This window comes from Sphaeroforma arctica (genome assembly GCF_001186125.1).
Source record: "Sphaeroforma arctica JP610 unplaced genomic scaffold supercont1.972, whole genome shotgun sequence".
In the NCBI taxonomy this organism is placed as follows: Eukaryota; class Ichthyosporea; order Ichthyophonida; genus Sphaeroforma; species Sphaeroforma arctica.
In genome coordinates, this window is record NW_014039586.1 from 11,429 (window position 1) to 27,876 (window position 16,448).

Below are 16,448 nucleotides of genomic sequence, written 5' to 3' on the forward strand. Positions count from 1 at the left end.
CTTGAAATGTGATATCCAAATTCAGTAAATACTGTACACAGTATGCTCGAAACGAAAGTATATGATATCTACCAGAATGGATATTCACTTGTAGCATTATAGCAGGCTGTTCTTCTGAAATGCCTTGCTTTGGAATGAATTAAGTCATACTTCTAGAATGAGAGCGCAAGCGCGGCGCATGGGCAATCACATGCGCATTGGTTGTACATGGGTAGGTAAACATACATTCTGGTGGTGTATGTATTGGATCACATATATAAATACTCACAATAACCGCCAGAAGGAGAAATAGTATTGAAAATACCAAATTCTGCTAGATTTCGTATTCAAAACATGTAGACAATTACACTATGTGCAGTGCAAACAGCTACACTATGCAATCGATATCGCTGCTAAAAAGGATCACGTAAATCTACGCAGAGGTTGCAAGAAGCTTAATCAACTGAACTTGGTTATACTACATAGTAGTCTTGCACTCAGCAGCTAATGAACTTCACTCTTCATGCACGACTGCACGTATGCGCGAAGGTTGAACCAGGCGCAAAGTCGCAACCAATGTGTGCTTGTGGTATGTAGGCGTGTGCGTGTACAGTATGCTATCCGACAATAATATACACACCTATGCATACACAATTATATACACACCTATGCGTACTAGGTACGTGTGTTCATAGACAGGTGCGTGTACTGCAACTGCTTTCAATCTCAGGACATCCACACCCCTATTCCATACCGGGCAGATGTATTCCCCCACATAAACGTGTGCACGTGACACAGGCTGTCTACGACATATACCAATATTGTACCTCGTTATTTTTATATTGATCGAAAAACAACTCGATTGAGACGCCTGCATGGTCAGATGTATGAGTGAGCGTTTAGTGCCTTAGAAGAACATGCATACTAGTGTCTCATCGATACGATGAGCTACAGAATAACTGTATACCATTCTCGTAGAGTTGAACGTCGAATAGAATCTGCTGGATCCGTCGCAAATTCCCACACATATCTACAAAGCAACACTCAAGTTCACGCTGTACTATGCTTTAGACTTACCAGCTTTAGACTGTTTGCCCTTCTTGGACATATTCTGCATAGATTGGGACTGAGCGTCCTCGTCCTCTGACTGTGACATATTCACAGCCTTCTTAGAAGTGTGTGACAACAGGGTTGCGTTGGCTGTCCGACAGTGAGATATTAAGCGGCTGCACTCCACTTAAGGTCTTCATTTATAGAGATATTTTTAAGTGGTTAAGCAGCTACTGATTGATTTGATAACATTGCGTTCATGCATGGGCAGTTCACAAACAAGCTCGATCTGTATCCTTGGCACTATCGCTGAACGATTGAAATTGTTTAAGGGTTGAATGGGCTGACCGAACACGTCGTGTTAAACAAGATTATATATCCGTGCGTGACGAAGCGTGCGTATATGTAGCAAACTATGTGTATGTCGCCATTTATTGATATTTGTTAGATGGGATAGGTACGTAGGGTGCTGTGCTTGTGGTGCAATACACGATAGTTGCAGATAGGGTTCTGTGTATATAATGTATTTGATGTATGTATTACCATTGCCACCTTATACATATTATAATGTTTGATTAGAAGGCTACACGGTATTTACAATGATTAAATCCCTGTTAGTAGAACTCTCTACTACTACTCTACTACTAGTAGTAGTAGTGTCATAGCCTCACAGCTTCACAGCGCGCAATAGTTTGTCGATTTGGAATATTAGAAATGGCGGGCTTTTCCGATCCTGCAGAGATTTTGAGCCAATCAAAAACTTAGAATGTAATTCTATTAATAGATGTCTTCTGATTTTGTACACATTTTTATTGGATGAGGACCTTGTCGCGTCATCGGATTTGTTTCTATAAACTTGATAGGGTACAGGTTAAATTAAAATACCTTGGTGAATAGGTATTATTTATATATCTGAATATCGCCTTCACTTGAACCAGCAGTGGAATATAAATATATATTTATATATACCCTGTGGGAGGACTGCGAATCGCTAAGGAACGTCCATAGAGGTGGCAAGCAGTGTAATTTTGGCTTACTGTCGGATGTGTGCTTCTGTTGAAGTGCAGTAGACTATAGGAACGCTCCTAGAAGAATTCATACACACAAACATCTTCTATATCCTTTCTTTTCTGAACAGCATCGCCTATTATTATTATTGCATTGGTGGCTCGTGATACCTCACCTGACACCATCTGACATACCTGTATACCGATCAATACTAAGCCAATAGCAGACATGAGAGGCTACTTCGGTCAGTGAGGTATAAATGACCGCAACTGAAACAGCGGCACTCGAGATGCAAAGTGGATTAGCTCACACATCAGTCAACACGCCCGTGAGCGATGATGATGGGTACAATTCGTTCTCGGACGATGATGAAACGGAAAGTTCGGGACTTCTTCCTGTAGATGGTGAGGGAGAAACTACCGACGGAGATACATATACTCATGCGGACATGCAAAATACAGATATAGATACACAGGATGTACACAGAGATGCATATGATGATGACGACGACGACGTCGAAGAACCTGGGTTCACCGTCAAGAAAGATAACTGGTTCACACGAAAGAGAACAGTGGCGTTGTTGCCATGGTTGCTTTTTGTGATGATGCTCACGTGCCTCTTCCTACTTTTATCAGTGATAGTGGGGTGTTGGTTGGGGGCCATATATGCCAGGCATGCAGCGGCCCAATTCGACACGTTCTCGGCGAGCAATATGCAAGTCACCGGTTTGGGATACCCCGGGGTTCAGGTATGCTGATGAAATCAAGGTGCCGTGCACATGGTAAAGGTTCTGAGTAATTTGATATATGCTAAGTGACTGTTATATGTATCTTCGTAGGCGTATCCGTTTGCATCTTCGTCTACCTACGGCTATATGTAGCAATATTCGGCGGTCTATTTGTATGTATGTTTTATACTGTAAGTAGCCAGTTGCTGCTCTAGAGGTTTGTGCCGAAGTATCTTATGATGACTGTACAGAACGCTATGGGTTTTAGGGTTTATCTGACCCGCAAGTGGGGCGGGCTATTCTCTAGTGGTTTAGCTGAGCTAGGCGATAATAGTGTTGTGGTATAGCTGCTGCCGATTTCAAGTCGTACCGGATTATATACAGTAGGGGTTTGTGATGCAAATTGTGTATTTTAGAGCGCAATATGAAATAGAAGTTCGACTTGTGAATCCATACACACATGTGGTGCTTCGTTTTGAGGGTGTGTACACATGTGTGTGTGTATAAATGTATGTGCGTGTGTGTGGGTGTGTGTGTGTGTGTACATTTGTGTGTGTGTGCAAGTGAACTTCTGTAGGTAGAAAAATCTGATCAATCCTTGATTCTTGTGCAATTCGTAAAACACATACAAATGACCCGTTGCAGATAAATCACTTTGATCGTCTCGTGATATTGGACATACTAGTCCACTTGATAGCAACCAGTAGATAGCATGCTTAGAAAGTTCCACTTTTATGAACGGGCAATAGTTTCAAGATGTTTGGTGCAAGCAGATTAAAGGCGCGCCTCGCTTAAACGATTAACAGTGCCGGTTATGAACAGCAGGTGGTTTGTAGTTCTAGTTTTGCTTCGTACGTGCGTATAGTATTTATGTTCCTATCACACTATAGAGAACATGTGTCGTACCATGTGGTGGTTGATGCGCCTTGTTCGAGTGCGTAATATTCAATATGTTTGAGTGGACTAGTGGGGTTGTGTGATGATTGACCTGTTTTTGCAGTTTCTTAAAACACATGCCAAACCGGAATGACGCCTTATTCGCACTCGCATGCGCATCTCTTATGTGTACCAAATAATCACAGGTGGAAACAGACGTGGCTGTATGGGGTATTCCAAGCTTCGTCAGCCTGGAAATTGAACCGGCGCAAGTGTATCTCTATCTACCCACACCCACGAGCGCACACACCGGTGCTGATGCCGTAGAAGGCGACACCGAGGGTTTGTGCATACAGCCACCCGTGGTAGATGCAGAATCGCAACTAGCGCTTGCACCTTCACCCATATCACCAGATACACGCATAGACACACACGCGCGCGAGACAACAGACACACACACAGTCACAGGCCTTGGTACGGGCGATGATATGGTGTTTGCTTCACTGTATATCCCCCGCATACAAATAAACGGTGGCTCGGGGCGTGTGCATGCGGTTAGTCCGTTGACTTTGCGCAACACCACGCTACTTACACCACAGTTCGCACAGGAGATGGTCGATGGCCAACGCGCCGTGTGCTTTGCTACGCGTGTCAGTGTGGGAGTCAAACTACTCTTTGGAAAGTAAGTTCTTTGTGGGTGTGTATAGACGTGGGCCTTCCTAAACATACATATGGAAAATATAACAGTTTACGTATATGATATACGGCGTCTGCCCCTGACACGTTGCAGACGGGGCGCTGCACGTAGTCGAATGTCAAGTGTATGTCATGATGAGGCTTTGTTAGTATGGCTCTGCATGTGACAATGTGACAGCGTGTGTTATAATCCATGCGTTTTAATTCAGCCATGCATTCATAAGGCTGCAACAACTGTATAGACAATGTGCCTTCCTAAACACACATAGTAAAATATAACAGTTTACGTAAATGATATACGGCGTCTGCCCCTTACACGTTGCAGACGAGGCGCTGGACGTAGTCGAATGTCAAGTGCATGTCTTGGACGAGGTTTTGTTAGTATGGCTCTGCATGTGACAGCGTGTGTTATAATGCGTTGGTATTCATACATGCATTCATAAGGCTGCAAACAACTTGCCTTTTCGTACGAGTTATCGTATGTATATATATCAACAAATCCAACGTCAAGTTTCCTGCTACTTTAACTTTGGTATACATACCGATCGACTCGGTCTGCCGTCAACTACACATATGTTTTGTTCTGCTATTGCAATAATGTATGCTGCACGCATACGCATACGTATATATATGGTATAAGGTATTTGTATCATTTCTACATTGAATGAGACACGAACCATTCACAATTACGTAGCATATGGTCGCTCAGTAATTGTAAATTCACCCAAACTAATTCAAGTGTTCGCCTGCCTCAGATACGCATGTGACTTGAGCACCATTCAAGTACAGCCACTTTTTCGAATACTTTGTTCTTCCTTCACTACTATCACGCCCTCCACTGCCGCTGCAGAGTCAATCTACTGTTCGATGTGGACCTGAACAAGCGAGTGTCTGTCAGGGACAAAACCAGTCCTTTTGCGCACGTGATGCCCTACTCCGTGTATGAAATGTTACCGTGGCTACACGCACCCCTGCATAAACTAGGTTTGGACGCGCCCCTGAAATGGATTTTGGACCCAGAAGTGTCTCATAACAGTTCTGGCGATGTACAATCTGCCCTCTCGCATACGGCACAAACCCATGCCACACATCTCTCTGTCTCGGAACAAACGGTAGTGTCCGGTCAAGACGGCAGAGGGCATGCTACGTACGCGCAAACATACACATCCCCAGGCACACCTACAAAGCTACAAGCCACAGTGCACGAGGGTATGCGCATGTTGTCTCAGTACAACAGCACAGTGCAGCACGGCGTCGAGTGGTGGCACCGCAACGGAGAAGCATCTGCCGAACTCTCCAGAGACGTGCTTAGCGTGCTGCTCAAGAATGAGGGGCGTGCGGAGGATGTGATGCAGTTGGGCTCAGGGGTACTGCTGGCGATGGAGCGAACGGTATGTGCACGTGTGTGGTTGAGCTGTGTGTATTTTTATTTTTGTGTACGACTGTTGCAGGTGGTATGGTGGAGTGAATAGAATAGTCTTGTCGTAGTATATTTCTAATGGTAGGCCTGATTGGCAGAAGGACGGAGCCTGGGGAGTTGCTGGCAAAGGAGCACTCTTACATATATATGGTGCCAAATGGCCGCAATTATCGAGAGCATTCCTTTCGGGGAATCTGTAGAGTGTCGAGTGTATATGTAGTGCACGAGTCTGACTCTTTAATTTCTTATTTTTTCGTGGTGTAGGTAATTGTGCGGAAGTGTGTGCATGTACGTATAGTGTCTCGAGGGCCATTTCGTTCGGTGTCGCTATTTCATCCTGTCTGATACTTGCCGGACGAGCTCTGAACTGTTACTTCTCACGCGACGGCATTCGCTATGAACTGTATATAATCCTGTTGTATATTCACAAGTATACCATGTAGTCGGCTAATTACTTAATACAAGTTCTTCACACCGCCTTGTCCTAAATCCTTGTTTTGCGCACATACAGGTTGGACCGAATACCCCCGACTCGGACTTTAATAAAACCATCATGCAGCCAGCAGAACGAGCGCTCAAGCAGCTGGATTCTGATTGGGCAGAGTTGGTTTTGGCGGCAAACAGCACAATTGAGTGGACTGTCGACAATGCACAGTGGTTGGCGGAGAATGGTACTGCTGTGATTGCGTGGACGTATAAGGAACGAGACTTGACGGGACGGATTGTGAAGGGGCTCGCACTCTGGGCCAAGCTAAATGCTGCGTGGTTGGGAAAGGTGTGTATATATGAAAATGACAGGAAGGTGTGCTATCGATTTTTTTTCCTATACCACATAGTGTAGTTTTAGTATTTGTGCATAGTCGTTTGGAAGTATGAGAGTCGTTGGTGTATTAAAGCTGCACTTTCTATGTTCATAATTGCCACACATGTAGTGTGCCTGTTCATTATGATCCATTCAATGCTTCCTCTGACCTAATTTTATCAACCACATCCTCTCATTAATTATCATGTACATATTAGGAGCTAGGCTGATCATATGTATGTTTGTCTCAACCACCCCACACCACGGCAGCTGCTGTCTACAACCTTCGACCGCATAGTCAAGCCCAATTGGGATCTCCTCGCGCAGAGCATGGTCGTTGTGGGTGATTTTGTGCATGCACAGGCGCCGAGTATGGTATGTCTACCCACGTGGGGTATGCAGATGGTTGCCCTTGTGAAAAACTTTGAAGAGGCGGGGCCTGTGCCTTGGCTGCAGAACGCCATGCAGCAAGTATTGGACGGTGTGCGGAGGGTTACGGCTGATGTCCATGGTGAGTTGTGAATGTATCAATGACTGTGTTGTAGAGCTATCTGCTCAAGCGACTTCTCTCAGCCCACTAGTGGGTATGTATATCAAAGTCTGTCGAACCTCTCTAATGAACGGCGTTGATGTTTATGAGGGGTCTAGATACCACTGATGTTTATGGTCTAATGGATACCACCGATCATTTTGGTGTAATGGATACCACTGATGTTTATGGGGGGGTTATGGGGGTCCGATGTTTATGGGGGATCTATTGGCTGAACGTCGCCATACATTGTGCAGTGGATGGTGTGCGGGAGTCACTACAGTGTACATTCTGAGCTGCGGGTGTATGCAAGCTTTTTGAGATTGCACTCATCGGCAACTACAGTTATTCAAACTCGTAGACTAGTATGTATATCCGAATGTGTAAAGTGCACATATCGAGTGACGCTCGTTGTTTGTTCAGTCACTGAAATAGGCCATGATAGTTATGGATTGATGGTATGCGGGGCGATTCTGTCGGTACTCTCTTAGTAATTTATTCCTGGCTCAATATGGAAGGCTTGATTGACGGCGACTGCGTGCTGTAGATTCCCTCGTGAATAAGATTGGACTATTGTTCCAAGTACAGTTTTTGTATGCTGTGTGTGGTAGAGGGGGTGTGGATGGGAAGAAGCAAATATGTCGTGAAAAGTATGTATAATCATCTATCAAACTGGGTATTGTGTATTGGAAAAGGAAATCATAAGGGAAGAAAGGGTTGTTGTATGTACAAAAGTTCACTGTCTGAGTACATATAAATATATTTTCTTGCAGTTCTATTGAATCTTGTCGATCCTATTGTGGCGGCTGTGTCCATTTTGCTGCACGTTTCCTGTGGCCAGTATTCAACCTTACTGACAGAAACACTGCCTGCGCTGGCAGAACATACAGAGCTCATCGCTTAGTCTATCAGTGTCATCTGTGGTTGTCATTTGGAACATATATGGTAAGGCACGCCACGGTTGTTACACCACATGCCATTGTAGAAAAGTAGTATGATGTACTTCTGTTCCTGACCAGATATATTTTTTAGGCTATGCCTGTTCCGTTGTTTTGTAGCTGTTGATAGCCTCAACACTTGTAACCTCACTGATCTATGTATGTGTTCTCGCCATCCCCAATTAAAAAGGATGTCGGTTCTAGTCAACGAGGCCTCGAATCATTGCAAGCGCACACGAAATGTACAGAAGGCATTTCTTTTCGCAATATTTATGTACAATATATATATATGTATATATATATATATATATATATATGTGTGTGTGTGTGTGTGTGTGTACCTACCTACATGCATTCACGTACTCATGTAACATCCACATATACGAACACGGTATCGCAGGACTGGTGGATGAAAGGGCCCGCTACCTTTTAACGCACGGGTTGACATTGGCTGACTTCCTGTATGGCTCTGCCGGTTCGTTAGCCAATCTTTTGAATACCATTTACGATGTTGGTGACGCCATCCTGCGAGTAAATGTCAAGGAGGTATGTATGCAAAGTGTTTAGTGTATACTTTTAGTTGTAATGTGGAACTCTCGATCAAATGGTACTGTGAGGGATTTGAATGAGATTTTGTATGTATGCTTGTGAAATTAGGGTTGGGCTTTTTCAGGGATGTCATCATACTTGCTAGTTTCTCTTTGCATGTGTTGGAGTATATGTGCATATGTTTTTGTTTATTTTATTGTGTGTGCTCGATTGCTTACGAGCCGGCGTATTCATTTGCAGATGAATGAGAACAAACACTCACAGACTACTATTAAAGGACACAATGTGAATTATTAAATGTGAAGTTTGGATGGCCGTGTTCGCGCTTATATGGCATCTACCCATACTTATCGAGTGTTTTCAGCCGTACAGTATCATATAAGGTTTTCTATACTGCGCGTGTGGCTTCTAAACAGACGGTGTACTGTTTGCAGTTATTTCCCGTGCAATGTATTAAATTCTGATGCACTCTTTTACTCTTCAGTCTAATTCGGGTGGACTTTGGGATGAAGTCTGTGCCATGTGATTGTGTTCGTTCAATGGCGTAGTTTGTCCCTGTCTATCTTCGCTCGAGTTGTAGTACGATCTCAACATGCCGCCGCTATCTTCACCTCTATGTTAACAAGTACATTAGATGATTTCAGTATATGAGCGTCTGCCCGATGCTGTTTTCCCGATGTTGACTCCATATTGTCTAATCGCCCTTCTATCTTGGAGCGTTGGTACCTTGAAGTAGTGTATCGTTTGCAGCCTATCAATAACTCGAAGGCCGTGATTGGTGGCTATGATTATAACAGATATACATTCCACCTTTTATATCAGTGTCCCGTAACTGCATGCGAGACTCCCTAGATGAACATCTACGTATCTTGCCACTCATGCATATCCAAAACTCTCATCGTGACTTTATTATTGCATGGCCTTCGTATATGTGCTCTGTAATTGTATGCCACTTCGTAGGAGTGCGTCAATGCCGAGTTCGAATTTCAGGGCTTTTTCACAGACCCGCAAGAGGTTGTGGGGGGCAAACTGAACCACACGCTAAGTGTTTGGTTGTCGGACCTCATCAATAGGTATGTACGCCGCGAAGCGTTGTCAAGTTGTATGTTTGAAAAGGCGAAGACTGGGTTTCTGGTTTCATTTTTGAAACGCTTGTAATGGAAAGATGCACTTGTTCGCTAGCAAATTCAGATACCTGCCAAGAGGTCTCTACCTTCACTTTCTCCTAACTTGCATCTGCACGTGCCGCACTCCTGTCTGCACGCACGTGGTCGTGTACGAACAAAGAACACGGCTCAAAAACAATCGATTATCCAGCCATTGCATGTGTACTTCATCGCGCCTGTATGCGGAAAGTCTCACTTCTCATGCAAAGCTTATGCGTATAGGTACATACATTATATGCACGCACGCACATATATATATCTGTAAAACTTGTGACGCACGCTCGTGAATTTGATTTACTATCCAAAATCTTGTGGCCGTATTGTAACGCCTCTGGTTCATGTTCTCTGCCCCGCAGATTCTTGACTCTCTGGATGAACTTTCGGAAAGTTGTAAAGACCGAGATCATGAGCTCTGTAGAACTTCGGTATGTTATAGCAGGAAAGATTCGAACTTATGGAGTAAAGCCCATTTCACCTCTCTGGACCCTATGGATACTACCTAGCTCCGAGACAGTTGAAGATTAGCATATCTTAGCATATCTGTGTATGTGCCTTACCTAAGTATATCCTGAACTGCGCGTGTATGTAACTTTCTATTGCCGGATATACTTTTGAGCGTGTACATGCCGTCTCATGCTTATTATTGTTGACTGGCTGATCGGTATTCTACATGTATGAGGCATATGAACAATTTTCTATGTCTGTGCTATGATTTAAGCGCATGTTCTGGCACAACATGTTGTCAATAAATCCTACCTGCTGCGTGCGCTACAGTTGCGCCATTATTTTTGCCGTGGCGACTGTTTACTCGTGGCACAACAAAGGTAATTCAAAACAGGTAGGGACACGCTCACCAGCAGGCTAAGTGTAAAGCAATCGCTCACTTTTGTAAACCCGCGTATATGCCTGCAGTGCCGCAGAGACGGTGATCAGTGGTTGTAAAGCCGCGGGTATCGATCTGGAACAGATTATTAAGGACGAGGTCGGTAGCATTGCGGCCTATATATTCTCCAACCTCTCTCCTCAGAGTCTTATCAAGGTAAGGCGACGGCGTGTCTAATATCTATGCTACTTGATGGAGGTGAATTGACCTACACACGTGTATGAATGCCATGTGAATGTGGCTGCATAACGACCGGATTATGGTTATACACATAGGGACTTTTCTATGTTAAAGTTCTTTTGAATTTGTACATATATATTTATTTGTGCCCAATCATTTTTGGCACATAAGCATTTTCGCCGTTTTTATTTTGTTTGTGCTCATGTGCTTACAACAATGCAATCATCGGTATTTTCATATTCAAGGCAAGAATCACCGGAGTATACGAACAGCACTTTTTGAAGCTATTCTCATCTAGAATGATACTCTTCAGTTTTGCTGAATTGGGACTATAAACTGAAGGATACCGACTTAGTACAAGTCCGCAGCCGCCATCGCTGCTTTTTAATATTGCAGTATTGCACCCACCACATCATTCTCATTGACTCTTTTATTGTCATTGATATCCGCGTATCTCTGTTTGCGAATACTCGGGCTTGCCTGCGCATTCATTTAAACTAACTGAATCCCACGATCCGCTGCATAACTCAGGTTCTTGTTTGGGGAAAGAGCAATAGTATGTTCGAGGGCTACCTAGTGGCCATCATACAGAAGGTGGTGAGCCATTGGGACTTGGGAAGCCTCATGTCTAAGCTGTATCAGTATGCGCGTGTGGTAGTGGCGTACAATAACGCGGTGGTGGGTGCTATCTGGAAGCATATCGATCACCCGGAGATTGCGGCGAATACCTACTTGGCCGATGAGAACTTACGCAACGGATAGCAGAAGACTGAGCAATGGTGCTGATGGTCTCCATCGGTGTAGATTGAAATTTTCTCGTATTTGGACACTTTCGCGCCGCCCCTGGGCAGTCACTACTCATACATTTTAATGGCACCCCTAGAGGCGCTGCAGACTATACCAGTTCAAATACTCGTGTGTGCACACATTGCAAGCATGGCAGCCCCTCTCTATGTCTCTCGTTATCACTCACCCACGTAACTAACGCAAGCGTGGCACAAGTTGTATGTCTAAACCGATGTGTACATGTCCTCTCAGTCATGGATATAGACTATGATGACACTACCAAACACGCTCAGGACATCTGAGGGGTGACTTTCTTCTCGAGCTTGGTCTGTAGTGCTGTCTAGAGCACAGGGATACTTAGGTTATCTTCGTCATATTCGCTACCGACCGGCTCAGGCACATCTGCTAACGGACAATGCTGGTACATCCCTTGGCTCCGTGGCTCGAAGCTCGCAGGTGCAAGCATGCAAATTTATATACACGCTAGTATAGACAGTTTGGAACGGTTTGTCGGCTGTGAAGCATCTTCATACGAGGTCATGTGGTGTGCTCGTCGTACTGGCCCACACACTGGTGAGTGTCATCTGGGTGGTAGCTCTACTCGACATCTAGGTGGTAGTTCTACTCGACAGTATCGTCGCTGTGTAACTGTGACACCGAATGGTATACCCTGTGACTCTCACTTTTGTTTGCAGGCTGCTGTCGTGTGCTGTCTGACGTAGAGTATCTAGGCTCTGGAGCATCTCTCCTCGATACTTAAATCGCACTTGGATGACCAGAGTACCACGTGCCAGTACTTTACATCTGTTTCTGTAATCTCATTCCTAGCATGCGTGAGGTGTGAATGTTTGCTACCATCGACAGTCCTGCTGTCTAATTTGCGCTTTTAAGTTACGTGCGGTTTGAGTTTCGTAGCATACTTCTATATACCGCAGCGTCGCCAGAACTACAATGATCCCCAGGTCCCAAACTCTTTTTTAATAAAGACTCACGCTCCTGCCCACTCACTGGCTGTGTAGAATATGATGCACGCCTCATACTACCGGCGTAAATGAAGGCGGTATGCCCTATTTGATTTCCCAATCGATTGGTACCATTTGTGTGGGGTTTTGCATTCGATTCTCGTTCATTGTCTGATCCTCAGATTTGTGAACCACCGCGTGTTGCTTCAATCCCCCAACGGACTTGCACAATTTCTCGCAATTCTCGAAAGTACATTTCAAAGTCAAAAAGGTTTCGCAATCCGCTTTCCGCAAATGGGCATCTGTCGCCGTCGCATGCATCGCGGCGAGTTGATAAAGATCTCTCTCATGCTTCAATTCCTCAGTACATCTGTTCCGCCGACACATCTGTATGGATAAATAATTTATGTCCATTGGAAATATACGGAGGTGATATTACATGTGTGCCTGACTATCCCCCAATGGAAAGGTAAACTTTTCTATCTGAACGAACGAACTTTCAACAGTAGCATCGGTATCCTGTGCTGATGTGCTTGCTGGGTTTCATACTCACGCCGCAGGGTGTGCAATGATTGTAACCGGATTCGTTTCTAAATACGTAGCACTCGGCAGCCCTATGGACTATAATAGCTTACGCTGGTCATCTTATTTCACAACCATGACTTTTTCGACACTCGCTAGATCTGTTATAGGACAATTCTTATGTTAAAAGTCTGTTACGCGAGTTTGCCTGTGTCGAGCATGTACTGCACCGCTTAGGTCGGGACGGCGCTAGACGGACGAGGCCTCGAGGTGTAGTCTGTCTAATACCCCGAGGCTCGTCCAGTTTTATTGAAAATTGGGTTGTTGTGTTAAAGTTTTGGCTAAGTAAAGAAATTGATGGGTGGGATGATGATGTTTTGAGAATGAATTGAAGCGTAGAATTGCAAATATGAGACCGTGTTTTTCTGTGTACTTCCGGTGAAGTAGTGTGGTGTTTGACATCATGGATTTAAGGAGGTGTCAAGAACCGGGATCAACGAAGTCCATCAAGCGATCCAAATGAGGAGCACGACCAGAAGTCGTGAGTCGCTGCTTGAGAAGGGACTGGAGAGAGTTCTTCTCCGTGTAACTTATAACTTTACGAGCCCAGGATTAAACTCGTAGCCCTTCGTTTGGACGTTAGATCCAAGGGAAGGATGCGTCCTGAGTAGTAGTATTGATATTTTTGTCACGCACCATGGCGGCAATCAATGTGATCTGAACTTCTTGAGTCCCTGCAAGTAGCACAACGACCTTTAGTACAAATGTAAAGGCTTTAAGTAGTGACAAAAGAGTGCACGATAGTCGGAGTCAAAGTTTATTGTACTAAGGTCGGTCGCAGTATTTCACACTGAATTCAACTTTCTAAGTCAGGTTTCAGTAGAGTCGAGAAGAGGGGTTTATGGCTCACACGTAAGTAGTGCGCCAAAACCTGTCGACGGTATATCCTCGGCAAACAAAGGGGTTTACAGTTTACACTGTTGACTCGTTGAGCATTTGACCCAAGGCCGTATGCTGCGCCCTATGGACGGTTATGGGCCTACATATGGCATTATTGTCTGTTGTCTGTTAGTGCTGAGCCTTTGACCTGTGTGAAATTGTGAATGTTATACATACGCACTCTCAGTTTTACAGACTACGACCTACTACAAGGGTTAAGTTCGCTACTAGTTCTAGGTACCGAACTGCCAGGGTTGACCACATGAAGGATACCTGAGAGGCTGTCAAGGTGATTAGTGAGCTGATATGAATGAACTGAAGGAGCTAATATCAGTGATATGACTGGGTGATGGAGCTAGGAGATACTGGTAGGACACTACGCTGCACAAAGGATTGGTGGATCATTAGAGAGGTGGCGAGGACTGTCGAGAAAGAAAGGTGTCGTAAAAAGGTCTTCTATGTAGGATGGTATTGCCGGGGGTTGTGAACATTTCGGAGAATTGTCTAATAAACTAATTCAAACCTACTGTGGTGCGAACTACATACTAGTAGTGTTTAGTAGAGAGTGTGTATAGACTGTATTTACTAGTTAGAAACTAGTATGTAGAAAGAGGCTCAGCGTCCTCGAGTCCTCGAAGGCTCGACCTCCAGTAGTCCAGAGACTCCAGACTCTCTAGACTCGAGACTCCAGTGACCAGTCTCTCTTGCTCAAACTCTCTACTCTACTCTCTCATTCTACTTTCAAAAGTATTTAATGAGTATGACTGAGAGTCTGTCAGTCTGTGAGTCTGAGTCTCTGAGAGAAAGAGAGTCTGAGACAGACTCTCTAGAGTAAACAAAGTATTTACTATTTAGAGTTATAGACTCTAGTGCGTAGTGATAGTCCTAGAATAACACTTATTAGCCAATCAGAGTCAGAGTCTGAACTTTGAGTCTGGACTCTGGACTTTGGCCAAAAATTTAAAACAGTTGTTCACTATTTTTATTAAAAAAAAGGTGTAAACGCTAAATACGACTCAGTGACAGGAATCATGGGGCGCATCATGATTGCATTATGCCATTAATACATGCTGGTTTAATAGTGTGCTTCTCTACGAAAACAGTGAACATGGAGTTTGAAATTTGATATAAATGGTGAAATTCGTGTTCCAAGGTGTGTCATATTTCAATTAAATAACATGCACAGTTAATAAGTATAGCACAGAAAGATTCGATGGATTCAAACGTTAAATCAAAATACTTTCCCAAATTCAAGGAGGGTCTTTTGTACATGTTGAGAGAGTGTTTTAGATCACAGGTGAGTAAATATGCCAGATTTCCCCCCCAAAATTTATATACAAGGACCATATCTGGCACTGGATTTGTCGCTGCTCAGACGGTGCTTGAAAAGGGCGGTGAACTAGTTTGCCTTAATCGAAAGTCTCAGAGAGTGACAGATTCTACTGCCAAACTTCAACAGGCGGTGCCCTCGGGAAAAATTGTAAACATCGAGTGTGACTTGCAGGACTTTGAATCTGTAAAGAGAGCTGCCGAGAGAATCAAATCCAGGTACCAACGAATCTACAGTCTGTGTTGCAATGCGGGAATTTCCCACACAGAAGACAAACCTACTAAAGATGGGTGCTGCTCAAATGCAAACCAACCACTTGTCGCATTTCATTCTCGCGGCAGAACTGTGTCCCCTTATGGAAGCAGAAGCAGCAGTGACGGGAGAAGCTAGATGTGTGTTCATGTCTAGTGGAGCTCGTGCAACATGCGAAAAGAAGTATTTAGAAAAGAGATACTTCGAGAAACATGGGGGTAACTTGGGTGATGAGGGTAAATCTATGCTGTTCGCAACTATTGTTGGCGGAGGGAAAAGCTTCCGGTATTCACAGTCTAAATTGGCCAACAGTGTAATGATGTATGCGATGCATGAAAAATTGCAAGCCAAAGGATCCAAGGTCAAAGTCTTTTGCGCGCACCCGGGCGGTTCCAGGACTACTCTGGGGGACAACATCGAACTTCCCTGGCTCGAATGGATGCTGATGAAATATGTGTTGATGCCTATGTTTCAGTCCGCAGAGGATGGGACCTTGGGTGAGTTAATAGGTATGATGGCCGAAGATGCCCAGTCGGGCGTGTTATATGAGCCTCTTGGCAAGGGAGGTCTTGCGGGACCTGCTGTTCCTAATCCCCCTCAGCCGTAGGAAACCGACCCGAAATCCATGGAAATGCTCTGGAAAACAAGCGAGGAAACAACAAGCTTAAAGTTCGATATTTGATTCATAGGTAATAGTGAAATATGCCGGGTTCACAAAATGATAGAATAAATTAATAAACGTACAACGGCCTTGTCACTTGCCTCTGCACATACAACGGTTTAAATTAATCATACGTAAACGATGAACATTTGACCTACGAATATATACATTTAACATGATTTCGATCGAGATA

General features: G+C 44.2%; 2 protein-coding genes across 2 annotated transcripts; both read left to right on the forward strand.

Moving 5' to 3' along the window:
* Window positions 1-2,003: 2,003 nt before the first annotated feature.
* Window positions 2,004-12,670, forward strand: SARC_09505 (hypothetical protein). The gene is made up of 10 exons (XM_014296476.1): window positions 2,004-2,785; window positions 3,847-4,322; window positions 5,187-5,727; window positions 6,268-6,531; window positions 6,829-7,069; window positions 8,426-8,571; window positions 9,535-9,647; window positions 10,097-10,165; window positions 10,653-10,779; window positions 11,335-12,670. The coding sequence occupies exons 1-10, from the start codon at window positions 2,297-2,299 to the stop codon at window positions 11,563-11,565; spliced, it is 2,697 nt and encodes an 898-aa protein (XP_014151951.1). The 5' UTR covers window positions 2,004-2,296; the 3' UTR covers window positions 11,566-12,670.
* Window positions 12,671-15,589: 2,919 nt separating this feature from the next.
* On the forward strand, window positions 15,590-16,201 carry SARC_09506 (hypothetical protein; the record flags this gene model as incomplete). The annotated part of the gene is made up of 1 exon (XM_014296477.1): window positions 15,590-16,201. One exon carries the CDS (start codon window positions 15,590-15,592, stop codon window positions 16,199-16,201), a length of 612 nt encoding a protein of 203 aa, XP_014151952.1.
* Between the last annotated feature and the right edge of the window lie 247 nt (window positions 16,202-16,448).

Excerpts from the sequence above, each read along its gene's own strand:
- SARC_09505 (XM_014296476.1), top strand. The coding sequence starts at position 2,297 with ATGACCGCAACTGAAACAGCGGCACTCGAGATGCAAAGTGGATTAGCT. Across the intron at positions 4,323-5,186 it reads GTCAAACTACTCTTTGGAAA|AGTCAATCTACTGTTCGATG; the intron begins GTAAGTTCTTTG and ends CTGCCGCTGCAG. Across the intron at positions 7,070-8,425 it reads GGTTACGGCTGATGTCCATG|GACTGGTGGATGAAAGGGCC; the intron begins GTGAGTTGTGAA and ends ACGGTATCGCAG.